Source organism: Miniopterus natalensis, chromosome X (assembly GCF_054644295.1).
Source record: "Miniopterus natalensis isolate mMinNat1 chromosome X, mMinNat1.hap1, whole genome shotgun sequence".
NCBI lineage: Eukaryota > Metazoa > Chordata > Mammalia > Chiroptera > Miniopteridae > Miniopterus > Miniopterus natalensis.
The window spans coordinates 56,217,080-56,233,206 of NC_142103.1; the positions used below are offsets into that span (position 1 = coordinate 56,217,080).

Genomic DNA, 16,127 nt, shown 5'->3' on the forward strand with positions numbered 1-16,127 from the left:
AAAAGCCAGTGCACAGCCCGGCTAGGCATGGCTCAGCAGTTGAGCGTCAACCTGGGATCCAGGTGATCAGGGTTCGATTCCCAGTTAGGGCACATGCCCGGGTTGCAGGCTCGATCGATGACTCTCTCATCATTGAAGTTTCTATCTCTCTCTCTCCCTCTCCTTTCCTCTCTCTGAAATCAATAAAGATAAATTAAAACAAAAAACCAAAAAAAAACAAAAAAAAAACCAGTGCACAAATTCTAGTTCTCAGACACTCACCCAGGGCTCTGGCAGAGGGACGGCAACTCAGAGAAAACTGGAGTCATACAGAGAAGAACTGGGTTGTGTGGCCCCAAGGAGAGATCTGGAGGGTCAGCTGTCAAGGTCCATGGGCTGAGTCCCTATCCAACACCACCCACAGGTGCCAACTTCCCTGGGTTGAGCACTCTTATCCATACAGAGCCAGCCTGGAGCAGGGCACTAATCCTGTGCTCCCAATTCTGTCACCCTATCTTGCCAATCTTGCTCTCTGTAGAAAAGTCTGCTAGCTGTGCCCAGCTTGGGCCTGATGTGTGCTCTTTTGTGGGGAGCTCTTAAGGGAGACTCAGGCAAATACTGAGTGGTGTGGCTCTGTAGTGGGGGCCACTAACCCCCACCAGCCTGACTATGGTGCACTATGCTTTGTGGAACACTTGAAGAGATCCTGATGAACCCAAGAATTGTTGAATGCTCAGGCAGAGACTGAGTGGTGTGGCTGTGGAGCGGAGGCCATTTCCTCCCCTCTACGCACCTGACAGGCACTGCCCTCTAACAGGAGATAAACGAGCTTTGTCCTCCCAACTCCCACTGGTCCTGCCTTGCTGAGCTCACACCCTGCAGAAAGGTCTGCTGGCTGCACATAGCTTGGGCCCCTGGTGCACTCTTTTGAGGGGAACACTTGAGGAGATCTGGATGGTCTCAGGGACTGTTGGATACTTGAACAGAGACTGAATGCATGACACTGGAGCAGAGGCCATTTCCTCCCCTTGTGCATCTGACCAGCACACTCCCCCCCCCCCAGGAGATCTGATAGCTCCATCCTCCCAACTCTGGGTGGCCCCACTCAGCCAAGCTCACACCTTGTGGAGGAGACTGTGGGCTGAGGCCAGCCTAGGCCCACTCTACAGACTTATTTTGGAAGGCTCTTGATGAAGTCCAGGCAGCTTCAGAGAGTAGCAGAGCATCCAACAAGCAGAGGTAAATCTTGGAGTGCCTTGGACCTTTTACTGACCTGCACCTGGGCTCAGAGCTGCTGGAAGCTGACCTTGGTTTACAGCTTGGCTCCTCCCATGCACACCCAGGCTCAGAGGCAGCCACAAAATGTGGAACACTTGGTAGCTCCAGACAGGTAGCCCAAGGTCTGTTATAGGCAGCATCTGACATTGGCCTGCACCGGAGTACCTCCCAAGAGTCCCCAAAACAAACACAACCATTGGCAGGCTTTATACCACATCTGAGCATGGCCCAATTAGCCACACAAGTGACACACCCAAAGGGAGATCTTGGAAGGCACCAGAACTTGCTGGGGCCAATTCTCCTTCAGGGGTAAAGTCCCCGCATAACAGCTTGTGCACTGTGTTCAAGGTCAAACCTCATAGTCAACCAGCCTGAGGTTCATCACCACTCAGCGACAGTCCAACAACAATGAAGACCCAACTACAAAAGGAGGGCTCACATAACCCCAAAAAGGGAAAGTTCTGGAGCACCTATCCCAGGTGATCAAGAAGATTACACCACTGAGACCCACAAGACACCTACTATATAAGGCCATCATACCAGAACTGGAAGACATAGCAGATCTACCTAATACACAGAAACAAATGCAAAGAGGAAGCAAAAATGGGGAAACAAACAAACAGGTCCCAAATGAAAAACAGGAGAAATCCCCAGGAAAAGAATGAAATGAAATGGAGGCAACCAAGCTAACAGATGCAGAGTTCAAAACAATGGTTATAAGGATGCTCAAGGGACTTAGGGGAAGAATGGATGAACCCAGTGAGAACTTAAACAAAGAGATAGTAAGCATAAAAAAGACATAGAAACCATAAAAAAAACTAGGAGCTCCCATAAGACTGTCAGATGATTTCTCAACAGACATATTTCAGGCTAGAAAGGATTGGCACAAAATATTCAAGGTGATGAAAAACAAGGACCTGTACCCAAGACTATCTTACCCAGCGAAGCTGCTATATCAAATTGAAGAAGAAATAAAGTGCTTCCCAGACAAGAAAACGCTAAAGCAGTTCATCGCCAAAATCCAGTATTACAAGAAATGTTAAAGGAACTACTTTAAAAAGAAGAAATTGAGAAAGAGGAATATACAGTGGTACCTCGGTTTTTGAACGTTCCCATTGACAAACATTTCGGTTTATGAACTCCATAAACCTGGAAGTAAATGCTTCCATTTTCGAACATGCTTTACAAGTCACACATGCCACATGGCTTACACTGAGTGCAAAAGGAGAGGCCTAGCTGTCGGCTGTTGATCCCTTGGTTTTCAAATGTTTCAGAACTCAAACAGTCTTCTGGAATGGATTACAGTAGAAAACCGAGGTACCACTGTAATTATAAAGAATAAAATGGCAATAAATATATACTTATCAATAATCACTTTAGGAGAAACAAGATGGCGACGTAGGTAACAGCTGCACCCATCGCCTCCTGCAACCACATCAAAATTACAACTAAAATACAGAACCACTAGCACTCAGAACCTCCTGAAATCTGGCTGAACAGAATCCCTACAATCAGGGAACTGAAGGAGCACCGAAACTGGTAGGAGGGGCACAGACACAGGCAGATCGGGGCTGAATGGGGGCTGAATCGGAGACGTGACACGGGCCCACACCCAGTGCCATGGTTGAAACCCAGGAGGGAATCTCGGCAGTGAGAGTTTCCTGGAGGAGTGAGGGGTCTCAGCCCCACAGCAGGCCCCCAGCCCAGGGCTCTATGGCTAGGAAGAGACGTCCCCACAACTCCAGGCTGTGAAACCAGTGGGGATTGTCACTGAGGGTCGCGGAGGCTGCGGGAGCCCCAGCAGCTCCTCTTAAAGGGCCCGTGCACGGACTCACTCAGATCCGCTCCCTCTGAGCTCAGCTCCGGGCAGCAGCCTGAAAGGACCTGGGACACTTGGGGAGGAATGAACCTGCTTGAAATCTGGGCAAGACGTGGAGGGGCAGCTTTCTTCCAGGCAGAAGAGCTGGCAGAAGCCATTGCTTCTTTGGAGAGTCCTTCATGCACACAGCCCGCAGGCAGGCACCATATTTGAAATGCCAGCACCTGACTCACACCATTGGCCCCACCCCTCCCCACCTGCAGGCTCATCCAGGCCATTTCCAGTGGCTTTTCTGTGCAAGTGGCCTCTCGAGCCTCATGCTTACGACTTTGCTAAAATCTCTCAAACAAGCAGCAGCATGCCCCATACAGCTTGATAAATGGCCCCAAGCCTGGCACTAGTGGCAGCCTGCATTGGCTCACAGCTTGGCCTCTCCTGGACAACGCCAAGCCAAGCACAAGTAGCAGCCATCTATAGTTTGCTGTGTAGCTCATGCTGGGTGGCCCTGGGCAAGGCACTGGCAGAGGCTGACTTTGCACCTCCTGGGAGGCCCCAGAGACAGTGCACCTGGTGGTCAGACTCGACCACACTGGAAACAATCCTACCACATCCACGAGTGACACACTCAATGGGCACACTTGGTGAACACCAAAGTTCCACTGAAGTAAATCCTGCTCCATAAGGGTGTCTCCAGCATAGCAGCTCTTTGGCTGTAGTTGCAGCTGGTCCTCACAGCTGATTGACCTGGGGGTAAATTCCTCCCACTGATGCCAGCAACAACCCAAGCTCAACTACAGCAGGATAGTGCACACAGTCCACACAGAGGAGCAGCTAGAAGGCCCAGCTCAGCTGACTGGGGAGGCTGAGCCACTGAACTCTACAGGACACCTACTGTACAAATTCCAGGAGACATAGCAGCTCTACCTAATACATAGAAATAAACACCAGGAAGCAGCCAGAATGCGGAGGCAAAGATACATGTCACAAAGGAAAGAACAGAAGAAATCTCTAGAAGAGGAACTAAATGAAATAGATCCAAGCAAGCTGACAGATAGAGAGTTCAGAATTTTGTTTATAACGATGTTTAAGCATACTGTTAGGAAAATAACTGAGAAAATAGATAACATAATAAAGTACCAATTTGAAATGAAGGCTACATGAACTGAAATGAAGAATAATTTACAGGGAATCAACAGTAGAGTAGAGGACGCTGAGTATCAAATCAGCAATTTGGAAGATGAGGAAACAGAAAACACCCAATCAGAAGAGCAAAAAGAAAAAAGAATCCAGAAATATGAAAATAGTATAAGGGGACTCTGGGACAACTTCAAGAGACCCAATATTTGTATTATTGGGGTGCCAGAAGGGGAAGAAAAAGACTAAGGAATTGAAAACCTATTTGAAAATATAATTACAGAAAACTTCCCCTACCTGGGGAAAGAAATAGACTTACAAGTCCAGGAAGTACAGAGGGTCCCAAACAAGAGGAACCCAAAGAGGCCCACAGCAAGACACATTATAATTAAAATGCCAAAGGTTAAAGACAAAGAGAGAATCTGAAAAGCAGCAAGAGAAAAACAGTTAGTTACCTACAAGGGAGCACCCATATTACTGTCAGCTGATTTCTCAACAGAAACTTTGCAGAACAGAAGGGAGTGGCAAGAAATATTCAAAGTGATGAAAAACATGGAACTACAACCAAGATTGCTTTACTCAGCAATGCCATCATTTAGGTTTGAAGATCAAATAAAGAGCTTCACAGTTAAGAAAAAACTAAAGGAGTTCATCACCACCAAACCAGCACTACAGGAAAAGTTGAAGGGTCTTCTTTAAGAAGAAGCTAACGAACAAAAGAATTTGATGAACTAAATAGATCCAGAGACATTGGTGCATGCAACAGATGATCATATTTCAGAGGAAAGAGGAAAGGGGGGTGGAGGGTGGAAAGAGATTAACCAAAGAAGTTATATGCATATATGCATAACCCATAGACACAGTTAATAATGGGGTGAAGGCCTGGGGAGGGGGCAGGAGCGAAGTGTAGGGGATCAATTGGGGGTAAAAAACGGGATGCCTGTATTATCTAAACAATAAAGATTAGTTAAAACAAAACAAAACAAAAAAAAAAAAACAAAGAACTAACACCCATCCTTCTCAAACTATTCCAAAAAATACAAGAAGTGTGAAAACTACCAAGCTCATTTTACAAGGCCAGCATTATCCTAATTCCAAAGCCAGATAAGGACACTACAATCAAAGAAAGTTGTAGGCCAATATACCTAATGAATATATATGCAAAAATCCTCAAAAAATATTAGCAAACCAAATTCAGCACACATTAAAAAGATCATACACCATGATCAAGTAGGATTTATTCATGGGATGCAATTTCCTATTCTAGAGGTGTATATTATATCTTTTATGAACACTAAGACAATAAGAGCATGTTTAGGGGAGATATTTAAAATTGATTTTACTTTACCCATTTTTAAAGTATTTTGTGAAAGCAAAATATATGCATACATATATTTTCTCAGTTAAAAAAATAAATTGAATAGAATGAAAAAAAAGAATGGTTCAACATCTGCAAATCAGTAATCACCACATAAAATGAAGCATAAAAATAATTGATCATATCAATACATGCAGAAAAATCATTTGACAAAATCCAACACCCATTTATGGTAAAAATTCTCAGGAAAGTATGAGTAGAGGGAACATATATTCAACATAATAAAATAATAAAGGCTATATATGGCAAACCCACAGCCAACATCATATTCAACAGGGAAAAACTAAAAGCATTTCCCCTAAGAACAGGCACAAGACAGGGGTGTCCACTCTCACCACTCTTATTCAATGTAGTACTGGAAGTCCTAGCCACAGCAATCAGACAAGAAGAAAAAATAAAAGGCATCCAAATTGGAAGGGAAAAGGTAAAACTCACATTATTTGCAGATGATATGATATTGTATATGTAGAAATACCACTACTTATCAAAACTTAAGAGATTTGACCAAAGTCATATTCAGACATTTTGATGTCCTTAAATACTTTTACTTAAAAAAAAAAAAATCCAACTTCCATATAAAACAGGATAGACACATTTTAACCTATTTCCCCTGCTAAATACAAATAAAATAAAAGCCCTGGGTATTATCTATAAAACAAACATGGGAAAACTGAAAACTTGTAAAAAAGAAGGGAGCTTGCACCTGAGAAGTTTACTGGGTTTTCCTTCTGCCTAATATATCCTGGACTCTGTGCTGGAGAAGCTATTCTACCAGTGGGTACTGATTTTTTTTTAAAGGCCCCAAAAAAACTTTATTCCTCTAGCCAATGGAACAGGAAAAGGGCAGCCTAGCCAAACAGAAAACTTTTAGTCAATAGCTGTTCTCCTCGATCCAAAGACTACAGAAAAAAACTTCAGCCCCACTGCTACCCGTCATCAGAGGCTGAGTGGGGATCCTAGACTTCTACCTTCACATAGTTGTGAAGAAACATTCATCTATTTCCTTCCTTAGGGGTGGTGGTCAAGAAGTGCTAGTGAGAGCTTAGGTATTCATACTTATCCAACAGTAAAGGAACTCCTTTCACACCCATCTAGCAATAACAAGATAGTGCTCCCTTCCTTGCTGTACAGTGTGAGAGGAGACCTGCTGAATCAGAAGATTCGGGAAGATCCAGAATCTCATAAGATGACAGCCCAAATTTGGAGAATACAATAGAAAATCACTCACATCAATGTCCAAGGAAATCTCAACTTCAATGAAAAAAACGTGATCGACAGACACCAATCCAAGATAACAAAGATGTTAGAATTATGACAAAGATTTTAAGGCAATCATCATAAAAAATACTTTACAAGCAATTATGGCCACCCTTGAAATTTGAAAGTAGGAAGTCTCAGCAAAGAAATTGAAGATATAACGAATGAAATGAAAGTTTTAGAACTGAAAACTACATTTCATAACTGAAGTGAAAATTTCACTACATAGGCTCAATAGCAGAATTAAAATGATAGAGTGAACTTGAAGGCAGAACTATAGAGATGACCAATTCTGAACAAGAGTAAAAATATATTGAAGAAATATGAACAGAGCCTCAGGGAGCTGTGGAACTAATAATAAAAGATCTAACAGTTACATTATAAGAGTCCCAGAAGGAGAGAGAAAAGAATATGGGCCTGAAAAAGTATTCCAATTAATAATGACTGAAAAATAGTCAAAAGGCATAAAGCTGGAGATTCAAAAAACTGTGAAAGCCCCAAACAGGATAAACCCAAAGAAACTCATGCCAAAACACACATAATAATCAAACTTCTGAAAATTAAACAAAAAGATTAAATCTTGAAAGTAGTAATAGAGAAATTATCTTTTGCCCATATGGGAAAAACAATTTGAATGACAGCAAGTTTCTAATTAAAAACCCTAGAGAAAATGGAGAAGCGGAACAACATTTTTCAAGTGCTGAAAGAAAGGAATTAAAGACTAAGAGTTCTAAATCCAGCAAAAATGTACTTCAAGAATAAAGGGGAAAATACATTCTCAGATGAAGGAAAACTCAATGAATTTGTCTACAGTAAATGTGTCCTAAAAGAATGGCTTAAAGGAAGTTCTTGAAATGAAAAGGAAATAAGATAGAATATTGAAACATCCAGAAAGAAAAAAGAATAGTGTAAAGAGTAAGAATATGGGTAAATACAGTAGATATTCTCCGCTTCAGTTTTGACAGTTGTAACAAAAATTGTAACACTGTCTAATGTGGCTCTCAAAGTATTTAGAGGAAATCTTTAAGGCAATTATATTATAAACAGATGAAGGTAAGGGACTGAAAGGGAGGTAAGGTTTCTAGATATCACTTTAACATTGATACTATTAGACAGCGATGTATGTATAATGCATGTTTATATGTATAATGTAATACCTAGAGTAACCACTAAGAAATTTGTACATGGAGATAAAGTTAAAAAGACTATAGATAAAAGAGAACAGACTTACAGATACAGAGAACAAACTGATGGTTTCCAGGGGATAAGAGGGCAGAGGGATGAGTAAAGGGGAATAAAAGGAACAAACTTCCAATTATAAAATAAGACACAGGGATGTAGTTTACAGAACAGGGAATATAGCCAATAATATCATAATAACTGCACAGTGACAGAAGGTGATAATATTGTAAGGTATATAAATGCACACTTGAAACTAATATAATATTGTGTGCCAACTGTACTTCAATAAAATTTTAATTAGACAAGTCCACACCACGGTCTATTACACAGTTATTTTTAAAATGTGTCATAAAAAACACATAGATAAATCAAAATGGAATTCTTGTAGGTGTTTTGGAAGGCAGGAAGAAGAAAATAGAGAAATGAAGAGCAGAGAAACAAACAGAAAACAATAAGTAAAATGTCAGACTTAACCCGAATATATCAACAATTACATTAACTATAAATGAAAAATTAAATACACCAATTAAAAGACTGAGATGGGCAGAGTAGGTTAAAAAATGACCCACATATATACTGTCTCCATGAAATTCACTTCATATATAACAATAAAGGTAAACTGAAATGAAAAGAATGGGAAAAGATATACCATGTAAAATTAATTTTTAAAATTCAGTAGTGGTTTTGTTAATATTTGGCAAAGTAGACTTCAGAGTAAAGAGGAGAAAACATAATGAAAACATTAGGAATGAGAATGGTAATATAACAACAGAAATGGAGGAAACTATAAAAATTATAAAAGAATACCAATTACAATTTGTAAATCTAGATAAAATTGAAAAATTTTTTAGACAAGTAAGTAATATAAGAATAAGCTTAAGAAACATGCATGAAACTTTGTGAGAAAATTATAAAACTAATGAAGAGCAAAAAGAAGCTTTTAATTACTAGAGAGAAAAACTACCACGTTGCTAGATGGAAATGGTTAATATTGAGAGGATGTCCATTCTTATTAAATTAATCTATCAATCCAGTGCAGTTTCAAATCAAAATAAAAACACAAATTTATATGAACAAACGGAATCTAAATTTCATGTGGAAATGAAAATGTACAAGAATACCCAGACTTTTTAAAAACTGAAAACAATAAGAGAATATAGATCCGTCAAAATTAAAGCATTCATATGATAGCAATCCAAATACTGTGGTCCCCACCTTATCTACAGCTTTGCTTTCAATGGCTTCAGTTACATGCAGTCAACCATGGCCCAAAAATATTAAAAATTTCAGAAATAAATAATTTATAAATCTTTTTATCCTTACCTGATGATATGTTTATTGATTTTAGAGAGGGAGAGAGGGAGAAAGAAAGGGAGAAAGGGAGAGGGAGGAAGAAACATCTATGTGAGAGAGAAACATTGATTGCCTCCTGTATGTACCCTGACCTGGGATCAAACTCACAACCTAGGTATGTGCCTGGGAGTTGAACCTGCAACCTTTTGGTGTACAGGATGATACTTAACCAACTGAGCCACCCCGCCAGGGCAATAAATAATTCATAAGCTTTAAATTGTGCACCATTCTGAGTAGTGTGATGAAATCTCAGGCTATCTCGCTCGGTCCTGCTTGGAACGTGAATCATTCCTTTGTCCAGCATATCCAATGCTACCCACTCCTTAGTTACTTAGTAACCATAGCAGTTATCAGATATTTTGAGAGAGAGAGAGACCACATTCACATAACTTTTATTACATTGTATAGTTATAATTGTTCTATTTTAGTATTATTATTGTTAATCTCTCGTATAATTTATAAATTAAACTTTATCATAAGTATGCATGTATAGGGGAAAAACATGGTATCTATAGGGTTTGATACTATATATAGGCATCCACTGGGGTCTTGGAACATATTTCCTGCAGATAAGGAGGAACTACTGTGGAGGCAAAAGAATATAATAAATACATTTGGGGAAATAATTTATTTAGGTCTGCTACTTTACATTTTATGAAAAATTAAATTCTGAATATATTTAAAAGCTAAGCAAAGACACATATGAAAGAAGAAAATATGGGAGAATGTTTTTGTGATCTTGGACTGAAGAAAGCTGCCCTTTGTAAGACACAAAAAGACACAAAAAGGAAAGATCAACAAATTTTAAAACACAAAAATTTAAATAAAATTTTTATACAAAAATGAACTGTGGTTGAGGTTGAAAGACAATAAAGTAGACAATAAAGGATTTGCCATACATATGATAGAAAAAAAGGGTGATATTCACAAAATGTATGTATGGAGCCCTTCAAAGTTGATTGAAAAAAAGATAAATTATTTAATAGAAACGTGGGGAAAGGACATGAACAAGCAATTCATAAAAGAAATAGAAATGGTCAGCATATACTTGAAAACATGCTCAATCTTACTAGCAATAAAATTAAAACAGTATCTTTTTTTAATACATTAGATAAACAAAGATTTAAAAGATTATTAATGCCTATTGTTATTAAAGGTGTGGGGATACAGTCACTTCCTATACTGATGATGGAAATATAATTGACTCGACTTTTTTAGTGGGCAATTTGGCAATCTCTATAAAATATTTTGTAAGTGTTCCCTTTGTCCTAACAGTTCTACTTGTAAGAATTTCCCCTAAGGAGATAATAGAGTAAGTGCATATAGATGTAGGTGCAATGATCTTCATCACTGTGTGCTTGTAATGCAAAAAACAGTCTAAATACCTGCTATGGAATAATTTTTAGTTTTTACAAAGGATAAGTTAGAAAAAAATGGATCATAAAAAATATGTGTAGTATTAACTCCTTAACATAAATCAGATAATTGTTAGCCTTCTAAATATTTTTATGCCTACATACATAAACCAAGGCTCATTAGATGGCATAATATTATATAAAATATTTAGCACAGTGCTTGGCATATAACATTCAATGAATGGTTACTGTTATTATTGTCAGCATTCAGTAGTCAAGTGTTCTGCCATTGGGCTCTGTGCTAAGTGTTTATGATAAATAGGATACAGACTATCTTTGAGGAACTCTGTCCATTGGTCATCATCCCTTAGCAAGTGCCCATTCTGCAGTACTGCTGGCTCTCAGATGAACTGTTGAAATACAGGGTGGTCAATGAGGAGTGTCTCATTTGTACCATCCTCACCAGACTATTGGTTTGAAATAATTGAAAGATCCCCCTTATTTAAAAGTTAAAACCAAAAAGATTGTTTTTAAATTCTCTTCAAGATGAAGATGGAACCAGCTTGAATTCAAGTATCCTGGCAGCACTCCGAAAAATGCAGGATGGCTATTTTGGTGGGGCAAGGTAAGTGACCTCTACATCTCTTTAGTGAAATGAAGTGAAATTTGGAAGCTGGGTACAGTAGTCATAGACTTGTTATACCTCTCTGTGTATCATTTTTTATAGCTGGGTTTTTATGTTAAATTTATTGGGGTGACATTGGTTAATAAGATTATATAGGTTTCAAGTGTACAGTTCTATATACATCATCTGTATACTGCATTGTGTGCCCAACACCCAAAGTCAAATCTCCTTCTGTCACCACATATTTGACCCCCTTTACCCTTTAGTAAGCCCCACCCCTTTACCCCTCTGGTAACCACCATACTGTGGTCTGTGTCTATGAGTTCTTGTTTTGTTTGTTTTTCTTGTTTGTTCATTTGTTGCTTTCAGTTTTATTTCCACATATGAGTGAAATCATATGGTTCTTAACTTTTTCTGTCTGACTTATTTCACTTAGCATATTCTTTCTGTGTATCTTTAACAACAATCTCATCGTATTCAGAGAAGCTTATATTTGATAGATTGAATGACAGAACTTAGTGTTATAGAGAAGCACTGGAATTGTTCCTCATCCTCACCTTTGCCTAGTTATCTTAACAAATTCAATGGATAAGAAACTTATTATTAAAGAATAAAAAAGGTTGCTGGACTATTCAATTCTGGCTGCTTTTCTTTTCTTTTTTCCCCTAAGTTTTTATTTTGAGAAATTTCAAGCTAACAGAAATCATATGGAAAATCTCTTTCCCCCTCTTCCCTTCCTTCCACTCCTCCCTCCCTCTCTTCTTCCCTACCCTCCTCCCTCTGTCACACATACATATGTGTAAGCATACTCACACACACACACACACACACACACACACACACACACACACACAGAGACATTTTTTGCTGAACTATGCGAAAGTTAGCCAGAAGTATCACAACTCTTCTTCCCTAAATACTTCAGTTTCTGTCTCTAAGAACAAGAGTGTTTTCATACATAACTGCTTTGTAATCATTAAACTCAGAAAAATTATGACTGATAAAACTCTATTGTCTAATACAGAGCTCATATTCAAAATTCTCAATTTGTCCCAATAATATTTTCCCATAGCTTTTTTCCCCCCACTCCAGGATCCAATCAAAGATCACACATTGGCATTTAGTGATTATATCCCTTGATACTTTTTTTTTTTTTTTTTTGAGAGAGAGAGAGAGAGAGAGAGAGAGAACAATTTGTTGTTCCACTTATTTATGCATTCATTGCCTGATTCTTGTATGTGCCCAAACTGGGGATTGAACCTGAACCTTGGTGTATTTGGACAACGCTCTAACCAACTGAGCTACCTGGCCACGGCAATGTCTTTTAATGTGTAACAATTCCCTAGTCTTTTGTTAGCCTTTCATGACAGTTTTCATTACAGTTTTGAAGAAGGAAGGTCAGTTATTTTGCAGAATGCCTCTCAATTTGGTTAAAGTGGTATCTGTCAGGTTTTTCCATATCCTTTGTCCAACAGTCCTTCACCAAATAGTCTTACCTTCAATTGATAATCAGTCATTATTAGTGGAGTTGTAAAATGATGATTCTGTGTTTCTATCATTCCGTGTGTGTATATTTACTATTTGGAAACTTTCTCTTAAAAAAACGGCTATCTCCTACCCCTTTTATTTTGTAGTTTTAGTGTCAGCATAGATTCATGGATTTTTATTTTATTCATTATGTCATCCTCCATTCCTGTCATTATTTATTTCAATGTTCAAATTAGACAAGATTTGGCCATTGGAAGCCCTTCAAACTGGCTTCTTTAGAAAATCAGTACTATTGACTTTCCCTTTGGTCTCTGCAATTGGCTTTATAAGTAGGGGAGGATATGGTTTACAGTCTACTATAATTTATAAAATTTTCAAATACCATTTTTTATTTTCAAAGTGGTCTTTTTGAGTATTTTTAAAATGATGTAATGGATTTGTGATAATTTTTCTTTATTCTGTCCTAGCTTCTCTGGTAGCCAAATGGAAATGTTGGCCAAATATTTGGCATAGTTTTCAAAAGAGCAGCATAGCAGTGAAAGAAAGCAAAACTGATTTGGTGGATTGTGAACTCATCATTGTAGTTTTTATTAACATGGTACCATCACCTATAATGCATCATGCCTAAGAGTGCAGTAAAATTTTACTTTTACAGAATTTATACTAATGTATAAACATTAGTAATCCCCCAATACAACATTCTGGGTGTCCTTTTTCACTAAATTGTGTTGCATTTTCTCTGATTTCCTGTTTTCTGTTTACCCTCTAATTGTCAGGGTTCAAACAGGTAAATTGTCAGAGTTTTTGACAACATCTTGCTGCACACATTTGAGCTTCATGGACCCTAGACCTGAAAGTAAGCTGTACAGTGAAGATTACAATGACAACTATAGCGAGCTAGAATCCTGTGACTGGATGAATGGCTATGATTCAACCAGTAATGGTAAGGAGGCTTCATAAAGGCACTGGCCTTGCTGGACAAGAATACAAAGTATTGTTGACTATCCTCCTTAATGTTTCTCACTGCCAGCAGTCTTACTCCTACTAAATACACCTACTTTTTGTTTGGCTTTACTTTTCATCCTCTACTTACCTTTGGTTTCTGGACTAATATCCCTGTTGTGATTGTGGAGTATGGAGTTGGGCTATCCCTTACTAAGTAAGGTTACGGAAGAGTTCTCTGCTGGACATATAAAATGGTTAGTGATTTCCATGGTTAGTGACAAGAAGCAGTGATGAGTGAGAGATATTTAGTGAAGTATATACAGTAGTAAGAAAACTATACATATACACTACTGCTTTTTGACATTAAAATATAAAATATGAAATTAAATTGCTTTTTATATATAATAGTATATAGGCACTTCAGAATCTCCTGGAGGACTTCACAGTTTGAAAAAAAAAACTATTCGGTATGCATGTTGCTTTTATATTACAAACTGGACAAATAAGGCCCAACAAAGTCTAACTAGTTGTTAGGAATACTAAGATGACAGTGAGATAACATCATGGGGGCATACATTAAAAATGGCTATAAAGAACCCTAAAGTGTTAAAATACTGACCTAGGCAGAGCAAGCATTACAGTGCTTGAATCCCAAAGAAAGAAGGGCAATAGGAGCAAATTACTCTTCTAACTATCAATCTAAAACATGGTTTGCCTGCTTTCATTGTCTGGATATTTAACTGTTAGCCTATATATTAAGGCAGCCAGTTTCTTTATTTTAAGAGTGGTATGTTGGAGAAAAGAAAAAATAAATAAATTAGCTTTCCTTGATGAGGTAGCATGCATAATCTCATATATAATAGACCAACATGTTAGCAGTAAGAATGAATGTTTTCTTGTTTGGGCTCAGCGTTTACTCACTTAAGTACCATTTATTCACTCTGTATTGTTTTTGTAAGATCTAAAATAGTGTGATTTTCTTTGTTGAGAAATTGCATTAAATATAAAGTTATTTCCAAATATCAATAATAACAAAAGTCATGATATCTAGCTTGGCATACGCTGAACTATTTTGAAAACCAGACAAGAATGATAATATATTGAGGTTGATTGTTATTCCATGGGTAATTGTGATTTTCATCTGTAGGAGTCGTTCGCTTAGATTAATTTCTAAAACATGTTTTTAATAATATGTGTCACTGAATTTGATATGCATTCTGAGTCACTTTTCCCTCTCTGGATTTACTCATCCGTGGTTTCACAATGGATGTGTCTATTGCTTGCCAGCCCTTATATGAGGAAAGCACTTCTCCCCATATTCTTTTTTAAAATATAGTTGGTATACAATATTATATTAGTTATATTCGTTTCAAGTCCATATTCTTTAGAATCCTCCACCCAAGAATCTAGATTGTACTCAAGGTTAAAATTTTTGCCATTAGGATATCAATGAGTATGAGTTCCATTTTTACAGCTTTTTTAGTTCCCATTAGTCACATCAAATCACTGAAAGACATCTTAGAGATCACCAAAGATGATTTAAAAAACAGTTGATGCATGGCTGACCTAGTAGACTTCAGTATTGATCCAAACACTGTGCTTTTCCAATTATAAATGTTGCAAATGTTCATGTAAAGTTTGAGATGTTAAGCATCCATAGGGCATATGTTTATTTTTGCTTCCATTATCCATAACCAGAGGTAATGCCGTAGAAGATATGTGGAAGAGAATAGGGACCACACCTGTCTTCTTCACCATTGAAACCTCAGCATCTAGTACACCTCCTGGTACATAGTAGGCAGTAAATATTTGGTGAACAGATGAATGAGGTGACTAAAAAGACGAATGTGTGTCCAGTAGTCCTTTCAACACCAATGCCACATGGAGACTGTATTTTGTTGTTGTTGTTAGCAGTCATAGCTTGCCATTTGTGGAATATGTTTTCAGCTAGTCTCAATGTTTAGTGGAAGATTTTTACCCTTCCTCACAAAAGTCTCATCATACCAGTGACATTCAAAGGGCCCTGTTCTGTTCCTTCTCCATTATCACCATCACCACCATAATCATCATATGCTTGCATATGAAATGTTTGCACCATCTTTCCTATGTTAACCTCATACTGCTTCCAAGGGCCCTAATATTGTCTCAGAAAAGTTGAAGAACAAGTGGGTCCTGGTAATGACCATAGTTTTTAGATGGTAAAGCTATGAGATTATATAATGATCACATACTTTTTCCTCATGAGCTAAAACAGCCTACTTCTGGTACTGTTGTGGTCACAGAATCTGGTCATTCTGTTTGGTGGGTTAGATTGTGATGTAACTAAAATGTTAA

At 38.1% G+C, this 16,127-nt stretch overlaps 1 protein-coding gene across 4 annotated transcripts in view; it reads left to right on the plus strand.

The window, feature by feature from the left end:
• The window catches only part of PHKA1 (phosphorylase kinase regulatory subunit alpha 1), a 208,119-nt gene that overhangs the window by 141,642 nt on the left and 50,350 nt on the right, over window positions 1–16,127 (plus strand). For all 4 annotated transcript variants that reach the window (XM_016217630.2, XM_016217631.2, XM_016217634.2 and 1 more), the window contains exons 17-18: window positions 11,282–11,360; window positions 13,625–13,791. In XM_016217630.2, coding sequence (XP_016073116.1) covers window positions 11,282–11,360; window positions 13,625–13,791 — 246 coding nt within the window. The remainder of the gene's footprint in view (window positions 1–11,281; window positions 11,361–13,624; window positions 13,792–16,127) is intronic.